The sequence below is a fragment of the Aethalodelphis obliquidens genome, unplaced genomic scaffold, assembly GCF_003676395.1.
Source record: "Aethalodelphis obliquidens isolate GAN/ISIS:26980383/991018 unplaced genomic scaffold, ASM367639v1 scaffold8, whole genome shotgun sequence".
In the NCBI taxonomy this organism is placed as follows: domain Eukaryota; kingdom Metazoa; phylum Chordata; class Mammalia; order Artiodactyla; family Delphinidae; genus Aethalodelphis; species Aethalodelphis obliquidens.
In genome coordinates, this window is record NW_020837952.1 from 1,972,264 (window position 1) to 1,996,998 (window position 24,735).

At 47.3% G+C, this 24,735-nt stretch overlaps 1 protein-coding gene across 5 annotated transcripts in view; it reads right to left on the reverse strand.

The window, feature by feature from the left end:
- FMNL3 (formin like 3) overlaps window positions 1–24,735 on the reverse strand; it is a 55,179-nt gene that overhangs the window by 18,441 nt on the left and 12,003 nt on the right. For all 5 annotated transcript variants that reach the window (XM_027106184.1, XM_027106186.1, XM_027106185.1 and 2 more), the window contains exons 2-4: window positions 3,250–3,333; window positions 1,156–1,236; window positions 811–887 (exon numbers count right to left, since the gene is read on the reverse strand). In XM_027106184.1, the coding sequence (XP_026961985.1) occupies window positions 811–887; window positions 1,156–1,236; window positions 3,250–3,333 (242 nt within the window). The remainder of the gene's footprint in view (window positions 1–810; window positions 888–1,155; window positions 1,237–3,249; window positions 3,334–24,735) is intronic.

Here is a 24,735-nt window from a genome sequence, read left to right on the forward strand (position 1 = left end):
ATGCCAGGCCCCTCGGTCAGGCCTGTAGCCCTGCCTGCAGTTCTCCATCAGGTGTCCCTCACTGTCCTTTGTGTATACATATACATACACACACACACACACACACACACACACTCTCTCTCTCTCTCTCTCTCTCTCTCACTTTCACTATATTTACTCTGGCTGGTTACGGTTTTATAAAACTGAGACCATAGCCGTCTTTCACTGTATCTCACGCATTAGCCCTCTGTCTGTTCAGCAGGTCCTGGTTCCCCACTTCTCTGGCAAAAAAGACGCATGTAGTTTCTAGGGGCCCTGTCAATGGGTTGGCAGTACCCTGGTCAGTGAATACGGAAGATGTTCAGCTCCTGGCCCCCACTGCCTTAGATCTTTCCTGGTACTTCAGGAAGCTGCTTCTGCTCATGAACTAAAATTGTCTTATAATCAAGCAAATAATCTTCTGGGCACCAAACAGTCCATGAACTAGGTAGGTCTCAGCTACCCAGTGCAACACACTCCTCCATCCCCAGCCTTCTCTGGGCCTCCCTTGGCCCAGCCCCAGGCCACAGGCAGACTCCAGTCTCAGCTGCTGTGGGAATGTCTTCCACTCAAAGCCACAGGCTGAGGACCCCAGGAGAGGCCCCAGGCTTGCCAGCAGCATCCAGTCAGCAGCTGGCAGAGCTGAGGGGGAGAAAAGCCAGAAAAGGAACCGTCTGAAGCTCTCTGGGGAAATAAAAGCCATTCAAGAGGCAAATCTGCCCTGTGGCAGGGAGATGAAACCATGTCCTAAGAGGCCAGGTGAAAAGGCTCTGATGGTCACATCGGACTCACCCAATGTGGTTGGTACGAAGTGAGATCTCCAGCTCTCTCAGTACTTTGGTTGACTCCTGCACTCTTCTCCTGAACTTCTGTAAACATGGAATTTTCTGTCACTGATGGAGGTCCCCAAGCCAACTTTACAATACAAGCAAAAGGGGTAGAAAAGGAAAGGGAAGGCATACAAGAAGGCAGTTATAGTCTTTCCCTCTGTTACTAGCCAGCCACTCCAGGGCCATGGCCTCAGAACACAGAAACCCAACTCCCATTGCTCAGAAGCAGTCCCAACCCAAGTCAAACGGTTTGCCCCACAGGACTGTAAAGGGCAGCAAAACGGGGACTCCCTGCCTCGCACTTCACCTTCCGAGTTACGCTGGGGTCCAAGAAGCTCTGGAGTTTCTGGATGTAAGTGTGGGGAGGATTCTTCACCTGGAATCGTTCCTGTAAGGGAAACACGTGTGTGTACACAGCCACCCAAGGTTCTGAGGGGAGTGCTGAGGAAGTAGGGCACTCACAGTGTTTGATGTGAGGGGACTCCTAAAGTTATCACCTGGCCCTTAACATCATCCAAACCATAGGTTCCCCTTCTTGACTTATCCTCAGCTACTTCTCATCTGTTGCCATCTTCTCCTCCTTCAGTTAGTACTCCCTGAGCCTCAAATATTTTTCTACACTAAAAATTATTTTAAGAGCCTGCTGCTTCCTAAGAAGATGCGGGGATTACATAGCTCTAAACAGCATCCAAAATAAAGACATGATTGGGAAATGTTGTTCACTTCCTAGCCAGCTAATGGACAGTGGTTAGGAAGGCGAAAGGGAGGGAAGCTAGGCCTTGTAGAAGCCAATTTTCTGAGCCCTGAGCCCAGACTTGGGACTGGACTGGTTTTGCTGTGTTAACACAGCTTAGGAGTGCAAACACTTTCTGCTCCTTGCCCAGGTCCCAGACCCCCACAATCCAAGCAACCCCAAATGCTGCAGGCTGCTTTCAGCAAGATCACTGCTCCGTCCCCTTCCACACAGGGCACAGGCTCCCCATTGTGGCCCAACCCCCTCATCTGACCCAAGGGAAAACTTTTAAGCATTCTGGTCCTGTAAGGGCCTCCACAACGGAGATATCTGAAGAGTTAGGGGATGGAGAGGGTCCAGGAGAATGATATAATGTTAGGAAACAGAACCTAAAAACAAATGAAAGAAAAAAAGGAAAGGTTTAAGAAAGAGCTGACATTATGTGACCTAGAAAAGACTGAGAGATTATCAATTAAAGACACTCAGTACCAAAGGGCTACTGTTCTCCAAACCCCAGGTAGGTGCTCAACTCCTCTTAATGCAGAATTCAAGGAAATTGGCCTTCCCTGGATAAGAAGCGACCTGGACTAGGTTCTCTGAAGCATGATTCTACCTTAGGTCAAGCAGCATGACTTGGGAAGCAGAGGAGCACAATAGTTAGCACAGACGGAGTTGGCAGCCTGAGCCCTGGCTCTATCACCTACCAGTGAAAGGCAAGTTACTGAGCCTCAGGTTCTGCTTCTATAAAATGTAACAGTGCCTTCCTCAGAGGGTTTTTGTGAGGATTAAATATATATATATATATATATATATATAAGTGCTTGGTCCATAATAAGTACTCAGTAAATGTTAGCTATTGTGATTTTTGTGATTTTGTTCAGGGCTTGAAAAAAATTATGTTTATGACAAAACTCCATCAGAAAGTGCTGGGTAAACAGAATGCCTACACTCTGGGCCAGGTGCTCCCATACCTCCCAAGAGGTAAGGAACTAAAAGTCAACTCTCCCAGCAGTGCAGACAGGCCTGTCTGAGTTCAGAAACTCATGACTTGTGATCTTCAAATGTGGGCAGGGGAAAGAGCAAGGCCGCAGGCATTACTTCTTGATTCTGAGCTAAGTGATAATCTCTATTTTCTCTTCTGTCTATAAACACTTTCGTGTAGGGAGAGCTTCCAGTCCTCATGTTCTGAGATTTGGGAACAGGAGACTAGAGGACTGGGGCTTCTCATTCCTAGAGGCCTGTAAATAATGGGGAAAATCCTGCTATTTGCCAGATCTGGAGCAGAGTGAGAGAAAAATGGTGCTTTGAATTTCCCAGCCAGGGACAGCCCTCACCCTGGGGAAAGGCAGAAACAAGCTCTGCTGGGAAAAACACCAAACTCCTCCACAGCAGACCCTATACCTCAGACCTACACAAACCTCCTTGAGGCTGCTGCTCACTGGGAAGAAATCAAGACAGTTCTTTGTGGCAGCTAGAGGGGAACTTGGCCTACCAGCCCTGTCTCTGTTAGGAGAGGCGTTTTGGATCAGGAAGTAAGCATGGACTGATGCCACGCCCAGGCCAGGGTTCCTCAAGGAACCCCAGAGCTGCAGTCAATGCCCACGGTCCTGCTGCCTCGTCCAGCTCAAGACACACCCCCCACTTCTGGGCCCACTGCAAACCCCGTACCTGGTCACAGATCAGATCCCACTTCTTCTCGTTGTCATACTGCCGCAGGAGCCGGGCTTTGTCAGGAGGCAGGTTCATGGAGCTCTGAGGAGAGAACCTGAGTCAACAGGGCTGATAGGCTTCCCTTAGGCCTGGTCCCTCAGGCTTCACCCTGACACTCTGTGGCTCATAAGGAAGGCTCAGAGAGGCATGACCATCCTCCTGCTTCCCCTTCATATTTGCTTAAGCTTGGTTGAACAATGTTTTCCAAACCACAGGTTGTGGAATCAATTTAGTCAGTCAAGAGTAACTTTATTTTAAATGAAAATGAACAGATTGGTTATCAGGGGGTGGGGGTAGAGGGATAAACTGGGAGATTGGGACTGACATATACACACTACTATACATAACATAGATAACTAGTAAGAAATGGCTGTATAGCACAGGGAACTCTACTCAATACTCTGTAATGGCCTATATGGGAAAAGAATTAAAAAAAAAAAGAGTGGATATATGTGTATTTATAACTGATTCACTTTGCTGTACACCTGAAACTAACACGACATTGTAAATCAACTATACTCCAATAAAAATTTTTTCTAAATAAAATTAAATTTAAAAAAAGAAAATGAACAGATTAAAATAGAATAGGATTGAAGATACCGGAATTCATTGCAAGTAGGAAGTATAAATAATGTTTCACAGACTTCCCTGGTGGCACAGTGGTTAAGAATCCACCTGCCAGTGGAGGGGACGCAGGTTCGATCCCCAGTCCAGAAAGATCCCACATGCCACAGAGCAACTAAGCTCATGCACCACAACTACTGAGCCTGTGCTGTAGAGGCTGTGAGCCACAACTACTGAGCCTGCGAGCCACAACTACTGAAGCCTGCGTGCTCTAGGGCCTGCGTACTGCAACTACTGAGCCCGAGTGCTGCAACTACTGAAGCTCGTGTGCCATGCTCCAAGAGAAGCCACCACAATGAGAAGCCCACGCACTGCAACAAAGAGTAGCCCCCGCTCACCGCAACTAGAGAAAAGTCCCACGTGCAGCAACGAAGACCCAACACAGCCAAAAATAGATAAATAAAAGTTTCATGAAGTTTTGTTTCTTTTTATGTTATGTACACACACACACACACACACACACACACACACACACACACACACACACACACACACACACACCACGCTGTAAAATGTGTTTCTTAACATGGGACCGGGCAAAAAAGTTTGAAAGCTACCAATCTAAAGTGGCAACCTTCAATCGATTTCCCCCCACGGTCTGAGAGCTGAGCGGGCTTCCTGCACCACGTGTGCCCATGGGTGAATCCTGAGCCACCCACAGCCTGTGCAGATGTCACAAGTCTACCCCTTTCCCTCATATCAGGATACAAGTGAATGAGCATAACATTAACATAAAGGTAACTGCTCAAATTTTTAAGGAAATAATTTACAGAATTTCAGGACTTTAATTATTAGTATCAATTACTTATGACACAGCTCCCAATTACTTAAGACACAGTAAAGTGTCCCAACCCCTCGTTGAGACACTCTAACCTAGAGTACAGGACAGACCAGGAGTCATTTTATTTTGTTCACTACTGTTTGCTGAGTGAATAAACGAATACAAGTGTAAATGAGTAAAAGCCAAGGCATCCATGGGTGAGCTCCACCCAGACCAGCAGCCCTACCTTTCCCTCCCTTTTTACCCCTGTCCAGCCAAGGCCCTCCTCTAGCCAGTCCGGCGGCTGCCTTGGTGGCAGTCACAGCCCTTGCCTCCAAAGGCAGATCACTCACCTGCACCCCACCCCCAACTCCTGAATCAGATATGATCTCCTACCTGAAGTATCAGAGCTGTCTGATGACCCACGTGACTACCCACAAATCTGGCCTCTTCCCCTAGCATACTCAGGCCACCTGGAAGGCCTTCCTCTCATCTTTCTCTCCTTTACCCACTGCTCCAAGTTGAGCTCTTAACTCCCGGGTAAACGAAGCATGACCACTTGGTTTACCGCTACCCACTCCTTGACATCCTCATCCCTGGGAACGTGAATCGTGTGTGCCCCGGATCCCAAGGAGTCACACAGGCCCTGCATTATTCCAAAAGCATCAGGAGTATCCTGGGAGTGGGGCCTCCATTTTCTAAGAAACTAAAAGAAAATCCTTAAACACCATTTATTTCTGTTACATGTATCTATTTATTATGCATTTATTTACATACATACGATTAAGCCAGTTGTATGCTCATCTAGCTCCTAAAGGACTGTATCTATTCATACGATCTCCAACCCCCAATAATGTCTAACCCTGTGACAGGCACTGAGTGGAGAGTAAGTTGATGGTAAACCTATGGTTAAGATGTCCCGGTTCTGAGCTCTGGGCCCAGCTCCTTGCTGGCAACAGGGTCACTATGGTTCAAAAAAGAAGTAGCGTTGGGATCTCTGCTCAGTGTTTAGAAGTAGAAGAACTCAGGAATACAAAAGAGGTCAAGAGAAGAAAAGAAGGGGAAGAGACCACCACTTCACACCTCTCCCCATGGTTTCTGCTGCCCTATTAACCTGCCTGAGCTTCCGCAGGCAAGAGGGGCTAACCGAATCCTCCCCACTGCCGATGTAGCAGGGATGGCCGGACGGGCAAATACAACCCCAGATGTTTCTCTCTGGAATTACTTTGCTAAGGGCCAATCTCAGCATGTCTCTGTGGATAACAGGACAGGAGCAGGAGGCCATAACAGAACAGGGACCCAAAGATCAAAGGTGGCCCAGAGCAAGTTCTCCCACCTAACCAGGGCCAGGCTTCTGCCAGCTGAGCCCAAGTGAGACCAGGCCTGGTTCTGGCTCTGTGTGCGTCCTGAGATGACTTCACTGTCATCTGCTCCTTTCTCCCAAGTCTGTGCCGTGAAGGTAGAAAACAGTTGTCTCCCTTGGAAGAACACGACCGGGCCGGGGGTGGGAGCTTGTCGCTACTGTGACAGACATCACATCCCGTCTACACCAACCTCCTCCCTCAGCCACCCACTGTCAGCTGCTGTGGCCTCAGACTTCCCCACCAGGTGAACTGGTGAGAAAACGTCCCCCCAGGGCTTCAAAGACGAAGCAGAGTCACCACCTTTGGGAACCCTAGCCTAAGAGCATGGAGGAGGAACCCCAGGGACCTGGCCAAAATTTAGATGCCCAAGAGAGAGGGACATCAGTGTACAGAAATGGGTGGCAGACGCATGAATCAGCTCCAACCACAGGCCCACATCCTCCAGTCCAGAGTTCTGGGTGGCACTTTCTGGACAGTGATGGCGGCGGTCTTCTCTGCTCCTTTGGGGCTAAAGTGTGATGGGGAAGGAGGTGGGTGGGGGAATTCCCCAGCCTGCAACACTCACAAGAAGCCCATCACTGACTGGGGGGTGGGAGCCACTGGCTAGGGGGCAGGACCAGGGCCTGGCAGTTCTCCCCCTGCCAGACTAGGGAATCGGGGCTTCTGCCTCCACCAGAAAACGTGCGTGAGGTCAGCAGGGCTCAACGTCCTGAGGAAGGGCAGCTTCCTGAGTTCCGGGGACAGCCAGGGAGCAAATCTGACATGATTCCTTCTGGTCTCGGTCAGAGGTTTGTTTCCTTGACATTTTCCTGCCGTGGCTCCGCAGAGACCTCAGGCTCTCTTGAGGCAGAAGTTGGGCTGAGTTCTTGCTAACTCCTCACTGAGATCCTTGCTGAACAGAAAGGAGGTTCAGCTGTCTCGGAGCAGGGGGCACTGAAGGTGGAATCAGACAGCCCACGATCAACTTCAGGCTCTTCAGAGTCACAGAATCTCAGTGAGCTCACCCATAAAATGGAGATAATCTCACGACTTCACAGGGTTTTATGAGGATTAAATGATAAATACTTTGGGCCCGTATGTGTCTGGAACACACAGTTCCCTGCCCGCTCTTCCTAGAAACACTGAGTAATGTTCTAACATCCCAAGGACCTGCCCTCTGGCTCCTGGATTGTCCCTCTATCTCTGCCTCTGTCCCTCCTCCTTCAGCACTGCTTCTCCACACTCTGGGGACAGAGCAATCCCTTACCCCTCCTTTGATCCCTCTCTGGTTTCCTCGAAGCCTAGGAGGAAATGAAATACCACCATCCTTGGGGAGGGAAAGGGAGACCCCAGGGAGATGGGAAGAGAGGGGGAAGAGGAACTCAGACTGAAAGCAACTCTGGGACTAATTCCTAAATCAGAGGGAACCAGCCAGAAGTCTAATAATAAAAACCTACAACAGGAAGAAGCAGAAAGGGGTGGATCTGATGCTTCTCCGGCAAGGCCGCTCTGGTTTACTGCCAGTTTGCGGCCAGGCAGAGTGCCCTGCTCAGGGGCCAACCCCTTCCTGGGCTCTGCGGGAGCAAAAGGGCCCAGTCCCCCCAAGCGAGGCTTCCTTACTCCCCACCGGACTCCTGTTGGCCCCAGAGAAGCAGAGGAGGAGGGAGGTGGCTCTAGTCGCAGAGGTTCCTTTCCCTTTCCTGCTCTGCACCCCAGGTCAGTTAGCCCCTCCTCGTTTCCTTCCCACTGCAGGGGAAGGGAAATGCCGGTAGGGTTGGAGTTTCCTTCAAAGCTGTGTCTCCTGTGCTGCGACTCACCCCTGCCTCTGTCAGTCTCCTTGGGCCAGGCCTGGGGAAAACCCAACAAACAGAAATAGGAACCACCCAAAATTCCCAGCTGCTTCTATTGGTCCCAGTCAATCACGATAAATCTCAGGAACAGAGACAAAAATGGCACAGGTCCTCTGAGGAGAGGAAGAGAGATGTCTGAAACTTTCCTGTGAAGGGGATTCTGGAGGCTTGAGGGAAGGCAGGCGAGGGCTGTCTATTTTGAGCAAATACAGAATGCGAGCTGGTGGTTTTCTTGATGTCTTCCCTCTCAGAACCTCCTCCCCCACCAAGTCCCCTACGGCTGGCCACTTCTCCCCAGTGTGGCAGCCCCAGCCGCCAGGCTCAGCCCACAGGGGTGGGGAGCCCTGAGAAGCTGAGTCTAGAACTTCCCCAGAGATGAAATGAGGCACTGTCCCGGGCACTACATGCTGCTGAGCCCCAGCTCCAGGTCACAGCAGCCAGCAAAGCCTCTCGGGCATCCACAGATCAGCCCATTATACAGATGGCAGAGGAGAATGCAGTGAGGTCCCAGGTTTGGGAGTCCAGGAGACTGCTGTAGGAGCAGCTGGAGCCCTGCGTTCCCGCCCTGTGTTCCTGCCAGGATCCCCTCACATCTCATGCCCCCAAGTCAATGGCGAAACAGGCAACACTGGGCACAAAGGGCCATGCCCAGCCACCAAAAGGACAGAGTGTTAGGAGTGGCCCGGCCTACTCTCCACGTGTCTCTCCTGGTGGGCAGTAGACGCAGCTGTGGCCAGCTGGGCACTGCTCCCAAAGGGCAAGAGCCCAAGGAGGTGGGAGGTACCGGCCCCTGCTGCCTCGGCCCCCTTGGCGGCCACAGCCAGACCTGCCAGCCCTGCGCAGTAGCAGCTCCCAGACAATGAGAGTTATTTTCAGCCAACGCTTTAACACAAGCCAGCTGGCCAGTGTGCAGGGCGGGAGTCCTCCTCCACCCAGCCGGCCCAGACGGCAGGCCCAGCCTGTTGCTTACGCTGCTGCCGCTTCTGCGTCACTGTTTGTTTATCTCGTTGTTTCAGCACAGCTCCTCCTAACTGCCCCCCAGAAGTACAATCCTGGCAAAAGGAAACCAAAAAAATCAGAGAATTTGGTCAAAGGTCCAAGAGCGAAAATTAAGAAGGTCCAGACATGGGAAGCACAGCAGTCCCTGCAAACACCCACACCTTCCCCCAGCCCCGTGACTGGCGGGAGTAATGCAGGGTAGGAAGCAGACCAGGTCGGTGGCCAGGTCTCACTGCAGCTCCCACAGACCGAGCCCAAGCCTGGCTTTGCTGCCCACCTGGGAGACGAAGCTCAGGATGGCTCTCCTTGCCTGCCTCCCTCCCATCCTTCTTTTCAGAGCTCAGGTTTGGAGAAGATAACTTGAGACAGAGTCTGGAATGAGCCTGAGCCAACTGGGAAAGGCTCTGGGAGAAGAACTATATCCTGCAGCAGAAAGGAAATCACAAGAACAGTTCATGACACTTGGCTGGAGGAAGAGGTAGCCCTGCCCGTGATGGAGTGGGATGAACACTTCAAGAATAGGAAGGGGTGGACAGCAGCAGTCACCTCCCTGGACTCGAGGCTTCCTGCCCTGGTGCTACCAAACCCCATAGCCTCAATGGTACAGCTGCCCCTCCCTCCTCACCTCCCTCCATCTGCAGCCCCATGCACAGGGGCTCATGGGTGTGACACAGCTCTAGCCACACACACGGTTTCCTCAAGGCCTAAGCTACCCTACTAGACTTATGGGTGGGTGCTCCTTGACTTAAGTCTCTGTAATGGCTTAGCTCTGGCTTTCTGGTTCTGTTTACTTGAAGCTATCACTTTGGGGACAAGCTGCCAGGGAAAAGCCAGCTTTCAGAGCCCTGTCTGGAGAACGTGCTTCTGTGGTCACTGATGACTCTATAACCAGAAATGACTTGTTGAGCAGTTACGGGCCAAGTCCCTGAGCAGCCTGGAGGAAAAAGAGATGGATTCGCCAGATGTCTCAGGCTGAGCTCTGCAACTCACACCAGGGAAGTCGGGTAAAGGAGAGGTCCTAGAAGGCCAGCAACAATCAAACAAAGAGGTGGCTTTATCCAAATACAACTATACCCCCCGAGGCCTCTTCTTCACCCTGGAACACTCCCGCGCTGGATCCTGAGCCGGCACGGGAAGTTGGCCATGACCCCAGTGCCGGCAAAGCCCCCCAGCTCTACCCTCTGCCACACTGTCGGCTTCATACCTGACATCAGGTAACCTTGGCAGGTAACCTGGCCCTGGCTAAGGACACCTTTCTGGCCTACTCAGTCAAGAAGCACACAGCCTCGGATAGAAGGACTTTTGTTAGCTAGGGGCCCCAAGCCCCAGCTTGAAAAGTCACTGCCACAGCAACTTGATCTATCTGCTGGCTCCTCAGCCCCTCCTCGCGGTTAGCCAGACCCACACAGTCCCCAGTTACGCAGAATGGAAACTATTCTGCTGGGGGCAGCTGGCTTTCCAAAGCTAAGGAGTCTTGGGGCAGAGCCTCACATTATCCCGGTAGCCAACCAAGGTCAACCCTTCTCTTCATGACATTCTGCCCTCCCGCCAGGAGAGACCTAATAGGCAGCGCTACCTCACAGAGGACACAACGTTTCTGGGGTAACATCCTACAAAAGGCATCTTCTTCTCTCTCCTCAGACCACAGCCCATTACCACTAGGACCCAGGGCGTGTCCTTCCCAGGGTCTCTCATCCATACCTTCCCTTCCCTTCCATTCCCACTGCCACCATCGGATAGGCCCTTGTTCACTCCTGACCTTCTGGGATAACCTTCTAGCTGGCATCCCTACTTCCAACCTGCATGTGGATGAAATTTCTAAATTTCCTAGCACATAAGATAAATCATGTTTCTTTTCAGTTCAGAAATCTTCTCTGACTCCTTACCATTTACACAAGAAAACCTAAACTCCTTGGTCTACTGTTCTTAGCATCTTAAATAAGAAAGAGCTTCACAGGTAAGATTCTCCCTGGGTTGGCCCCAGCATCTCTGACCAGCTCATTCTCTCCTGGACTCTCTCTCAGAACAGCCACTCTTGCCATAGGATTTGCTTATAACTGACGTTTCCCCAATCTTCTGAATCCCTACCTATTACTACCTGACTCAAAATCCAACTCTGTGACTACCCAACACAGCTCAATCCCTCTTCTGAGCTCCAAAGCATAATCATATGTGAAGAATGATATGGCAGAGACCTGCTTGTTATCCCCAACCTCCTCTCACCTTCCTTATTAATGAACCTCCAATGTTCAGCTGAGCACTTAGCAACCCAGAATTAATATATTTCTATAAACAACAAGGTCCTACTGTATAGCACAGGGAACTATATTCAATATCCTGGGATAAACCACAATGGAAAATAATATAAAAAAGAATGTATATATGTGTATAACTGAGTCACTTTGCTGTACAGCAGAAATTAACACAACATTGTAAATCAACTATACTTGAACTTAAAAAATAAATTTAAAAAATTAAAAGAATTAATATATTTCTCATCTTCCCTAGCATTCAGGTGTGGCTATGTGACCATGTAGGATGCAAGTAGAAGTAGTGTGTACAACTTTTGAGAAGTATCATTAAAGGGAGGGAGTACACCCTTCTTTTCTCCTTCCTCTGTCCAGCTGGTTGGAATGCAGAGGTAATGGCTAGAACTTCAGCAGCTATTCTGGACCATGAGGTGACCTTGGAAATGAAGTCCAGATGAGTGAAGCAAAGAGGAAAAAAATAGCTGTTCACTGATACCATGGATCTTAACACAAACTGAATGAAGTCATATAGTGTCTTTTCATGAGTGTATTTCCTTTATTTACAATTAGAACATGAACTCCTGGAGGGTAGGGGTCATGCCTTATCCTTCTGTGAATCATGAGCAGGTGCTTAATAAATAACTGACTGATCCTGCTACTACCTCTCCCATCACCAAGTCTCTGGTTCAGTCCCTGGTTATTTCTGGAGGGGATTATCCAAATTCTTACAATTGTCCTTGCTATTTCTGGTCCCTCTCCTATAATCTGCCTAATGTGCTACAGCCCAAGTCACTTTCCTTAATGCTGCTTCTCCCTCAGCAAACTCCCACTTCTCATTCTGAGTTTCAACTCTGTCCTTCAGTTCACGCCATAAATCTAAGACACTCCCCTGACTCATCTTCTAACCAGACTCATCTTAAAGCCCGCTAGCCCACAAGCTCCTGAGCACAGGCACCATCATCACCAGCTTGTTTATCACTGTAGTAGGTGCTCAATAAAGTTTGGACAAATTGAATTTCCCCATACATATACATCTCTTTTTCCTGACCCTAAGATTTCTATTCTACATTGTCCTCAGAGATCATCTCCTTCCCAATTGCCAGCCATGCGCCTCATCCAATTCACAACGGGTGAAATCCCACCTTCTCTAGCAAATCTTTCATAAGCGAAGACTGGTAAGGTCTACACTCGCCCCCTAACAGCGTCTCCACACATTTACTAACGCCTTTAAAATATGTTCATGGAGTTGTAATTTATAGCTAATGTCTCTTCACCTTTTCTTGGGTGTTCAATAAATATCCTATCACAAATCTCAGAGTGGTTAAAGCACAGAATGAGGAGCCACACTGCCCTGGTACGAATCTCGGTTCCACCACTTACTAGTGTGGCCTTGGGAGACTTATTTAATCTCTATGAGCCCCAGTTTCCTCATCTATAAAATGGAGGTAGAAATAATACTTACTTCATAGGGTTGCTATGATGATTAAAGTTAATATATGTAAAGCATTTAAGTCAGAAGTAGGTAGTAAACGTTACACATAAAGCTAGCTATGCTTTTTGAGGGGGGTGGGGTTTGGATTTCTTATTCAACAATTAGCTGGAAAATAACATGCCAATCACTAAGCTAGGAGCTGGGGATATAAAAATAAATAGGACAGGATCCTTACATTCAGGAAGTTTATATCCAGAGGGCAAGGTAGACAAGCAAACCAGGGATGAGTGCACACAGCACAGCTGTGAAACAGGTGCACGTGGCACCGTAGGATCCCGAGGATGCAAAATCTAATAGAGGAGTCGAGTAAGGCTTCCTGGAAGAAATGCTATAGGATTTAGTCTTAAAACATCAAGCAGGAGGAAGGCAGGAAAAGCAATGAAGCAGGGGAAGATGGTGATATGCTAGGCAAGGACACAGCAATTGAAACTACACAGACACACAAAACGCCAAAAAAGTCTGGGAGTCCCTGATTTACAATAATGGAATAAAAGTATATATGAGGATATTACAGCAGGCAGGGAACAGCCAGATGACACAAGGTCTAGGGAACTAAGGTAAGTAGGTAGGCATGAGTAGGATAATAATGATACTACTATTAAAATGATAAAATAATGACAAAAGCTAACATTTATTGACAAAACTTTGATAAGAACTCTGTATGAGGGACATCCCTGGTGGTCCAGTGGTTAAGAATCCATCTTGCAATGCAGGGGATGCTGGTCAGGGAACTAAGATCCCACATGCTGCGGGGCTACTGAGCCCTCGTGCCACAACTAGAGAGCCCTCACACCACAACTAATGAGGCTGCGTGCCACAACTAGAGAGAAGCCCTTGAACTGCCATCAAGAGCCCACGCGTCGTAACAAAAGATCCGACATGCCACAACTAAGACCTGATGCAGCCCCAAAATAAATAAATATTTTAAAAAAAGAAGAACTTTATATGATTATCTCATTTAATTCTCACAAGAACCCTATGAAGTTGGGACTAACATCATTCCTATTTTACAGGTGAGGAAACAAAGGCTTCGAAAGGCAGGCCGTGGAACTTGCCCAGGGTCACACAGCCAGTACTCAATAGAGCTGAGATGTGAATCCAGGTCTGACCCTGAGTTTGTATTCCCATACAATGCCTCTTCTGAGACAACCAATTGTTTTAGCCCTTCTCTGAACCTTTTCAAATTGCATGCATCCTTCAGGATCAATACGATCAACGTTCCTCATGAAGCCCCCTCCAAACAACCCAGACCTCTGCACACTCCTTCCCCTGAACTTCTGTGGGGCTTCCTGCCCTTGCTTCCCATCCACAATTATATTCAATCATTCCTTCAATACCAAATACTGGTGTCTTCTAGGCATCATACACTGTGCCAACTGGAAGTCCTATTTTGCCTTGCGATAACTCTTGTATATTTACCAAAAAAGGGAAAACTATGGCCTATAAACGTCTACTCTGGGCCAAGCACTATGCTAGATCTTTTAATTATAAGATTTCACACAAAAAATTACTGCACTCTCATATTACTACTCACATTCTGTATTACTTCCTGAACTAGACTGTAAGCTTTGTGAGGGCATGGACTTTCCTTGACCACACCTGTTCCTAGACAAGGATGTCTGACACACAGAAAAAGCTTAATAGGTGCTGTGAGCTGCCTGTGTGGATGGCAGAGGCCAGCTGGGGGCAGCACTCCATCTCACCCAGTGTACCAGCTGGGGGCCTGGCTTGGGCTTTCTAGGCGTCTCATAAATCCAGGAGCTTATTATCAAAACATAAAACTTAATGAATCCCTTCCTACATCCAGACTACACGTGGGAGGGGCACGACTCCTGCTTTATGCCCCAGCATGAGCTCACATCTGTCACCAGTCATATCAGCTGGGGAGAGGCACTACAAGTCCTTTGTCTCTCCTTGCTTTTTCAATTGCTCTCAAATGGAGGTGCATCTCAGTGCCTCAGTGCTCCTCTGCTCTTTGGGGAGGAATCGTAAAGACCTCAGTCTGCTCTTGATCCACAAGCCACCCTCCCAACATTGTCCCTCCTCATGACTTTAAAGGCCAGAGCTTGACACAGAGGTTATGACTGCCCACACCCTACCCCATCTTTGAGTGCCCCAGCTTTTTTACATCTCATTTGATTGTCCAGCTAGAAAAACACCTCTTTGGAAGTAGTCTTCTGGGAGTTCCCACCCCGGAGAGACCCTGAATCTTGTCTGCTTCTCTCAATGTCTGGTGTCCTAGGTGCCATATTCACTTGGGGCCACAGATGGGGAGGAAAACATTACTGAGCGTCTCTTATATGCCAGGCACTTTTCTCACAAAATCTCACTTACTGTTCCTAATAACCAGTGGAGGTAAGTGGTATTATGCCTGCTTAACTGGTGAGAGAATTAAGAATCTGAGACCAACTGGCTCAAAGTCATACAGAAAGTGGCAGAACCCAGATTCAAACCCAGATATGTGGCCTCCAACAGAACTTTTGCCAGGACATGGCTTTTTCCACCATACCCTGCCATCTCCTTACAAAGAAATCAAATCTCCATTTCTAACTTGGGAAGGTCCATCTGTATTGGTCTGACCGGCTTTGGTTGATCATTAAATGGTGCCTCCCTGTCCAGCAAGACTGGGTGAAACTAGCTGAACGAGGTATGTGTGCCAAACACCTGAAGTTCAAGGTTTCTGTCTCAGAGTAAGAAGGACACCATGCAGAGCAAAAAGACAAGGGAACTCCCCTCTTGGACACCACAAGGTGACAATTCCCTCATACCTGAATAGCATTTTAAACATTCAGAGAGCTATAAATAACAGCATGGGCTTTGGAACAGAGAGGACCTAGATTTGAATCCTGGTACTTTTCATGAGACAGTGGGAAAGTTACTAGCCTTCTCTGAATCTCAGTTTCTTCATCTATAAAATGTGAATCACAATCTCTACCTCCTATAAGAATTAAGTGAAGGGACGAAAGAATGAAAAGGAGTTTGAATAGTGCCTAGCCCAGGAGAAGGGCTCTATAAATGGTAACTTGGATGAGCTACTTCAAAGAGTTGCAGGTGACTCAAAGATAGCTTCTAAGCACATACATAAAATATAATTTCACAGTACTTTAAAATGCATAAAAGAGAGAGTATATACATGTAGCTGAAGAGTATAGGTTAAATATATTTATACGCTTATTAATTCTCTAGGTTAGAGCAGTTGCACACACGCCCCTCCGAAAGGTAAGACTGAAAACACCAACAGCCACCCAGAGGATTCACAGGAAAGCTGGGACCAGAATTTGGGGGGACAGAATTGAGGCACCGACTAACTAAGGTGCTCTGCTGAGTGATCTGGGACAATTCCTCTAAACTTTGGGATGAGATTTTGCAAAGAAAATTGTTTTTCGTGTTCCGCCTTATCTCAAGTCCCTCACCTCCCCGTTGTCTCCCAACTTCTGCAGGTTAAACCTGCCGTCTGCAAACCTGAGGTTTGATCTACCACAAATCTCTGTTTTCGGCCCCCTCAGCTAACTACTCTTCTCAACAACTGTTTCTCTCCTTGTGACCTTGCATAAGTCTCAGGAGTTTTCCCTCCCAGTCCCTGAAGGTCTGTGCTGTCTGTGGGAATATAGAGAGAGGCATGAGAATGTTTTGACCCCAAATTTTATTTGACCAGTAAACACCAATGACTCTCAAATATGCATTTCCATCTCAAACTAGAAATCTGGGTATCATCCTGAATTCCTCCCTTTTCCCTTATCTCTACCTTTCCAATGTCAAATCTAATCCATCACTGAGTCCCCAAATTTAATCTTTTAAACTATTTATTGAGTCTGTCCTATCATCTCCACCATGCAAACCAGCTCTGGTTCAGGTTCCCATCATCATCACCACACTAGAAGGCCTTCCACTCGGCTGCCCACCTCCAGTTCTGAGTCCCTTCCCATGGCTGCCACAATGACCCACTCACACCTCAAAATCTGACCATGACACTCTCCAACAAAAAGCATGAAGTATGGTCCATCCGCATGGCATTCAAAGCCCTCCTTACTACTCGAGCCATCCCCACCGCGCCACCACTGTCTGCCTTACACCTTACACTCCAAGAGCCCCGCGCAGCAGCGGGAGGATTCTCTGAATACATCACTCTGCCTCACCCTGATGCCGCCACTCTACCTGCTTTCTCTTCCACACTTCTCTCCAACTCCTAATTATCCCTTTAGCCAGCAGAGATTTCCTCCTACAGGCAGTATTCCCCAAGCCCCTCCCTGTGCTCCCCAGATGCTCCTGCATGTCTATACCATTGTGCTTCCCAAGCTGAAGACTGCAATTAGATGTTTAATGTGTTTGTCTTCCCCTCCAGACTGAACTCCTAGGGGCAGACACTGTCTCAGTCATCTTTATTTCTCTGGCACTTCACACAATCCTAAGTGCTCAGTAAGTGCTTGCTGAGCGAATGAACACCGTGCTGCACTAGGGAGTCTCTGAGGGCTAGTACTGCATCCCTCTCCCTTCCTTGTCTCCAGGCGAGGAAGATGACACCTGCGCCATTCTCAGTTCGCAGCCTCCAGAGGCCCTCCAGAGTCCTGAGTAAATTTTCACCTAGCCATAGAATAAGGCTGGAATAACCTCTCTGCCCTCTCACCTCCAAGACAGTCAGAAGCAGCTAGTAGTGCTTTTACAACATTATGACACCATTTGACATTTCCCTACAGGCATCTGTAGGCAACAAGTACTAGATGGTTTCTTTACAATTCTTAGAGGGAATCAACTGAGAAGCCAAATGCCACCCAATACTGTCTGGCTGGCTACCCTTCAATTCCTGAGGTTTTGCTCACAACTTTTAACAAGGGTATTCTGGGGAAATGACAGATAAACGCTTTGGGAGCTCACCAGGCCCTGCTGCCCCGTAAAAGCATAAGAGATTCTTAATTCCTTACATACGATGCCAGCAGTAATTAGTCAAGCCCAAAGGGAGCAACTGATAGTTGCTATTGCACTGTCAGTCTGGAACTCATGCCAGATACATCAGAAAATAATCTGTAGACGTGAGCACTCTACAAGGGACTCACCAAGTGCCCTGACTGCCAAGGGCCTGAGGATAACGAGTGTTTGTGTGATGCTGATTCTGCTGAGCGGCAAGTAAAAACAAAATAACCACAACCATTAGCAAGAAGCCTGTGCAAAGTAAGGGGCCCAAGCATACTCTGGACACAGAAGGTTCAAACTAAGATGCTCCTTCCCACTTAGCTATCTTTCGTCCATCAATTCTAGAACATTGTCTGGGTCTCACTCTGAGGCTGGTTTTGAGGGGGAGTCTGTGATCCCTTCAATCTGCAAATGAACCCACATAACAGTGGCCACCACCACCCCAGAGTTCAATACAGTCCCAGGGGCAGAGGTCTGGACCTCGGTAGCTCTATGCTGGCTACTCTGGCCTTGGTAAGTTCCCCAGTCCAGAAGACTCTTAAAGGCCGATCCTTCCATGGCTGTACTAGAGATGAAATGTGCTAAAGGATAGGCCAAGGGCCACATTAGTTCCTGGAGATCCTAAGGCCCGTGCAGAGGCCATGACAAGGCCAACATGGAGTAGGAAAGCCAGGTGACTAATATGTGGTGTGCAATTCAGTGATTTCACAACTTTGAGGTACACAGAACCAGTCTCTTACCCATCAATAATAATCCATATTTCTTGAATATTTTCACTGGGCTCCTTAATACCAGACCCCTGACTTTAAGAGGTTAGTGGTCTTAGAATATTTCAACTTAAAATTTATTGAGCACCCACTATGCCAGACACTGTCCTGGATCCTTTATATATGTTATTCAATGCTCACCAAATCCCTAGAAGTCAAGTATTCCTATCCTGATTATATAGATAAAGAAAACAAGGCTTGAGGAAGTTACAGCACTGGCCCAAGGTCACAGAGCTAATAAATGGCAGAGCCGGGATTCAAATCCAAATCCATTGAGCCCCAAAGCCCCTGAAAAAGGCCTGGTGAGCAGCAGGCACAGGCAGAAGGAACCCCTGCACTCCTTGCAGCTTCCCAGGCCAGATTTCTTAGTCCTCCTCTAGCCAAGAACACACGGTGACTTCAGGAAATCTTGAGAGGACCAGGCTTGAGGAGCCCTGGAAAGACAAGTATCTATTTACAGTTAACCAGCACCCTGCCCAGCCCTGCAGACAGTTCTGACCAGTGGAGCCGGGAAGAGGCAACCACAGGCTCCGACTGGGCCCACCTGGGCTAGGAAGCAGCCAGGCCCCTCGCTGAGCACGGACCTAACCCTGCCCTGCTCAGGGAGCCCCTGTCCTGGGGGGCTCTCGGAAGCTGGGGTCCAGAGTCCACAGAAAGTTGTCTTCACTATTCCACTTTTCTCCTGTACTTCAACCCCTCAAACTGCCACTTCATTAAAATAGTGCCCCTCTTACTCACCACCCCTTTACCTTCTTTTTCTTCATGGCACTTATCCCTGCTCAACATTCTATGACAGACCTGTGTATGTGTTTATTGTTGTCCCCAACAAAAACGTGAACTCTGTGGGGCAAGTCCCTTTGTCTCTTTTGTTCACTATGGGATCCCTAATGTCTAAAATACACAGTAAACACTCAATACATTTGTGTTGAATGAATAAATGAGTGATCACTCAATCAAACATTTAAAAACTCTACTTCCCTCCAAGTGGGTTATATGAGAGGCAAGACTGAATAATGCCAACCTCCCAGGAAGCACCATCAAACCTGTTGTTGGACCCTAAATTCCCTTCGAAATATCTCCCTAAAGCTCACCCCCAGGCCCAAAAACCCTAACTCACTGCAGAGCAGGTACTCAAGGGAGAAAATGCAGCAGCGCTTAGGGAGGAGACACATTTCTCCTCCAGTTAAATACAGCCCAGGACCCCTGCAAATTAAAAGCTCCCTCTTTACTGAATCCACTCAGCTTTAGTTATAGGTCACACTTTTTATTTTTGTAACCAGCCAACCCACCAAATTATAGGCTCAGACCATGGACAGGCACACTAAACACTGGGGCCAGCCTAGCAGAGGCACTGCCCTTTCTGGCCTGAGGAGGGTGTAGGAAGGAGGGTTGAACACCAGTCAAACCTGAAAGAGCAGAAGGCACGATCACTCTGCTGGGCAGAGTTGACTGAGGAGCCCGGTCACTTCCCAAACTCCTTATCAAGGCTGATAAGGTTCCATGACCTAAGCCCTGCTCACCTTTCTTCTGCCTTCCCTGATGTCTCTTTAGCATCCTTGCTGACCAATCTGGCATCTCTTCAGTTCCTCGAAATGTGCAAAGTTCTTTCCCATCCCAAGGTTTACTCTCTCTTCCTAGTAAACCTCTCACCCAGATCTTTACACATGGCTATAAGGATGAATGGGGGGTGGGGGGCAGGAAGGTGGAGCTGGGTCTGCAAGACTGCAGTAGAGATACAACTAAGGAGTCTACTACAATGGACCAGGCAAGAGATGAGGATCCTCTACCCCAGCAGGTGGGGCTCCTGGCTGCCCTTCATATATCTGGCTAATTCTTCCTCTTTAATCCCCTCCCACACTGCTCTGGCCTTCAGTCTCCTCTCTCCTGATCCACACCTGTCCCCTGTAAGACCTGACAAAGTCCATGTCTTCCTGAGAGCACTGCCTGATTAGCAATCCCACGCCACGCTAATCCTTCCCTAACCCTCTAGTCCTTCTGTGCTTGGAGCTGTGTGGCACCTCATCACTTCATGATCTCACTTGGTCTTCACAAAAACATGTGATTGGGCAAGACAAATATCCCCATGTTACGGATAAAATAACTGAGGCACATAGGGAGCCTCACAGATAATCTGAGGACACGCACTTGTTTTAATTCTCTAGTTGTTCAAAGTACAGTTCTATTTTGTCTCTCCAACTTGCATTACCTTCTATTTCTTTGTTATTCTCCAAAGCACTCGAGAAAGTGCTGTATATGCAGTAGGCACCTAAGACCTCTTTCCTTAATAAATCAAGAAAGGAAGGAAAATGAAATGAAAGTAGAAAGTCTCTCAGAGATTCCAAGGCTGCCTCTGGCCTTCATTTAGAGGGAAGCTTTGGTTATACTCTCTCGTAACAACCTGTTCTTTGTCTCCCGAGGACATATAACTTGTAGTTAAGTATTTATTTGTTTAATATCTGCATTCCCATAAACTCCATGAAGGCAGAGGTGATACTTGTTTTTCACCACTGTGTACCCAGTGCTATCACTGGCACACAGTAAATAAAACAGGAAATACTTGTTGAATAGTGAAAGTCCTAGTGGGATAGCTGTGATTCAAACCCAAGTCTGGCTGACTCCAAAGCCCAAATCTTCCCATCACACCTCTTAGCAAAGGAAGACTTGTTCTACTTTCCCTGTGTTCTGCCGTAATGTACACAATCCCCACCAAAGCCGTACTGAAGGCGGGGGCGGGGTGGTGACCCTGGAAAGAGAAGGAGATTGTGGTTAAGGATGTGGGTTTTGGAGTGAAACTGCTTGGATTCAAATTCTGACGTCACCACCTACTAGCTGTGTGATCCCAGATGAGCTATTTAACCATCCTGGCCCTCCATTTCCTCATCTATAAAATGGAGATAATTATAACTACTTCATAGTTATGGTGATTAAATGAGATAATGTGTATAAAGAGCTTTGCCAGATGCTTGGCATACCATTAGCATGCAATGAACATTAGCTGTGAAAATGATTAGCTATCCACATTTCTGGGAGACAAGAATCTAGAGAACATAGTTTCCTTGGGGGTTGGGGCTGCTGAACTGACTTAACTTTGAGAAGCTTAGCTGCAGTGAAGCCCAGAGCTTGTTTATTCTCTTTGCTGACTTCACCTGCTAAACTGAGGCTGGAGGTGCAGCTTTCACTAGCCTAGAAATGAAACAGGCTAAAAATATACAACTTGGCTGTGTCTGGGAGACCAAGGTTGGGCCTACATTTAAGAATTTAAAATTTAGCCTCAGGGCATAAGGGCATCTCTTAGGATTCTTTCTACTATGAAAACTAGTGCCAAGCTCAGTACAGGGCAGGGAATGACCTCACTGGTGTCCTTTCTCCCTGTTGCTCTCTTCTTTTGGGTCAGCGCAGAGAGTGAGAGAGAGGAGCTTTCTTTTTTGCAATAAAAGTTGAGTCATCCTCCTCTATTTTTATTCCTCCTTTTCCCTTAAAGGAGGAACAAATACATGGGTACATATTGTTAAAAAATTAATCAACTCAAAAGCTTATAGAATAAAAAAGGAGTCACTGTTCGGCCCCCAACCCTATCCATCCCCCTCCGTAGGTCACCACAGGGACTAACAGCTTGGTATTGACTGTTCCAGGCCTTTTTTCTAAACATTTACATACAAACATGTGGCTTTATAAAGCATTATATATACTCTTCTTTTAATTCCCTTTTTAGACGATTATATTTATACATACACACACACACATATCTTCGAGATTCCCATCAGCCACAACCATTTATTGAGTGCCTAGCCGGTGCCAGGTATTTGGCTGGACAGTGATAAGCATACAGAAAGTTTCCACCCTCATGGAGTCAACAGTCTGGGGAGACAGATAATAAGCAAGTAATTAAACAAATAATTTTAAAATGGAAAATAATACAAAAGAAGTTAATAGGATGCTAAGAGAATAATAAAGAAGAGAGGCCTCTCTGAGAGGTGGCATTACTAAAACTGAGCCCTGAAGCATAAACTAGATTGAGCCATTTGAAGATCCAGGGACAAGGCATTCCAGGAGAGGAAACAGCTTGTGCAAAGGCCCTGAGATAAGAAAGGAACTTGTCCTGAACTAAAGGAAGGCTAATGTGGAGGTCGGCAATCAGTAAGGTTACAGAAGTCAGCAGGAGCCAAATAATGCAGTCTTAAGGGCCAAGGCCAGGGGTTTGCTTTTTTTTTTTTAGTGCAAAAGGAAGCCATTAAAGATTTCTAGGTAGGAAAATGATGCTATTTGACTTATATTTTAAATTTGGCTGTTTTGTGGAGAATGGCTGGGAGGATGGAGAAAGGAGCAGTAGAAGAAATTGGGAGGCCAATTGTTTGGATGTAATACAAGCCAGAGTTGACATCGGCTTGGACTGAGGCAGTGGCAGTAGAGATAGAGAGAATGGGTAGATCTGAGACATATTTTGAAGATGGAATTGGCAGAGTAATAGACTGAGTATGGAGAAGGAAGAAGGAAAAATTAAGGATAACTCCCAGTATTTGCCTGGAGTAACCAGATGAATGGAAAAGAAACAGATATGGACAGGAAATGGACAATCAGGTTTCTCCCAGGTGTTTACTGTTAAACAATGCAGCCCTGAGGATCCTTTCCATGCACCTTCATGCCATGTATAAACAGTTCTGTAGGACAGTTTCCCGGAAGTGAGATGACCAAGTTAAAGGGTATGCACATTTGAAACTGGTAGACCCTATAAAACATCTTCTAAAATGTCTGTACCAAATTACACTACTACTAATGGTGTATTAATGTACCACTAATGACAACCATAGACATTGTCAATCTTTAAAACTTTGCCCAGATGATTAGTATAAAAGTGTATCATTGGGCTTCCCTGGTGGCGCAGTGGTTGGGAGTCCGCCTGCCGATGCAGGGGACACGGGTTCGTGCCCCGGTCTGGGAAGATCCCACGTGCCGCGGAGCGGCTGGGCCTGTGAGCCATGGCCGCTGAGCCTGCGCGTCCGGAGCCTGTGCTCCGCAGCGGGAGAGGCCGAGGCGGGGAGAGGTCTGCGTACCGAAAAAAAAAAAAAAAAAAGTGTAGCATTGGAATGTTCATTTCCTTGATTTCTAATGAGGTTAAGAATTTTTTATTTAACTTTTAATTATATAACTGACATATAAATACATTCTCCTTGTAAGAAATGTTAACATTATACATAAAGCTAAATTCCCTTTGACTTTCCTGTTCCTCTTATTATGATTCCCTCCCTACATTTCAGAGGTAATCATTGTTATTAGATTTACTTGTATTCTTCCAGAAATTTTTCTAGGCAGTTTAAAAAATATATATATATAATCAAGGATTAAGCATCTTTTAGAAGTTGTGGACTTCCCTGGTGGCACAGTGGTTAAGAATCCACCTGCCAATGCAGGGGACATGGGTTCGATCCCTGGTCCAGGAAGATCCCACATGCCGCGGAGCAGCTAAGCCTGCGAGCCACAACTACTGAGCCCACATGCCACAACTACTGAAGCCTGCGAGCTGCAACTACTGAAGTCCGCACGCCTAGAGCCCGTGCTCCGCAACAAGAAGCCACCACAGTGAGAAGCCCACGCACTGCAACGAAGAGTAGCCCCCGCTCGCCACAACTAGAGAAAGCCTGTACATAGCAATGAAGACTCAACACAGCTAAAAAAAAAAAAGTTGTATTTCTAGCAGTCCTTTTAGCATTAACAAAAAATCTAACCAAAAATTTTTACTTAAGGCCTCTCCAAGTGACATCTAAGCTGAGACTTTCTCAAGGTTACTTAACCCCTCTGAACCCTGTTTTCATCACCTGTAAAACAGAAATAAAAACCATATTCAAAAATACATGCACCCCAATGTTCATTGCAGCACTATTTACAATAGCCAAGGCATGGAAACACCCTAAATGTCCATCAACGGAGGAATGGATAAAGAAGATGTGGTACATATATACAATGGAATACTTCTCAGCCATAGAAAGGAACGAAATAGTGCCATTTGAAGAGATGTGAATAGACCTAGAGACTGTCATACAGAGCGAAATAAGTCAGAAAGAGAAAAATATCGTATAATACCGCTTATATGTGGAATCTAGAAAAATGGTACCTATGAACAATTGCAAAGCAGAAATAGAGACACAGATATAGAAAACAAACTTATGCATACCAAGGGGGGAAGGGGGAGTGGGATGAATTGGGAGATTGGGATTTACATATATACACTAGTACGTATAAAATAGATAACTAATGAGAACCTACTGTATAGCACAAGAAACTCTACTCAATGCTCTGTGGTTACCAAAATGGGAAGGAAGGGCTTCCCTGGTGGCGCAGTGGTTGAGAGTCCGCCTGCCAATGCAGGGGACATGGGTTCGTGCCCCAGACCGGGAGGATCCCACATGCCGCGGAGCGGCTGGGCCCCTGAGCCATGGCCGCTGAGCCTGCGCGTC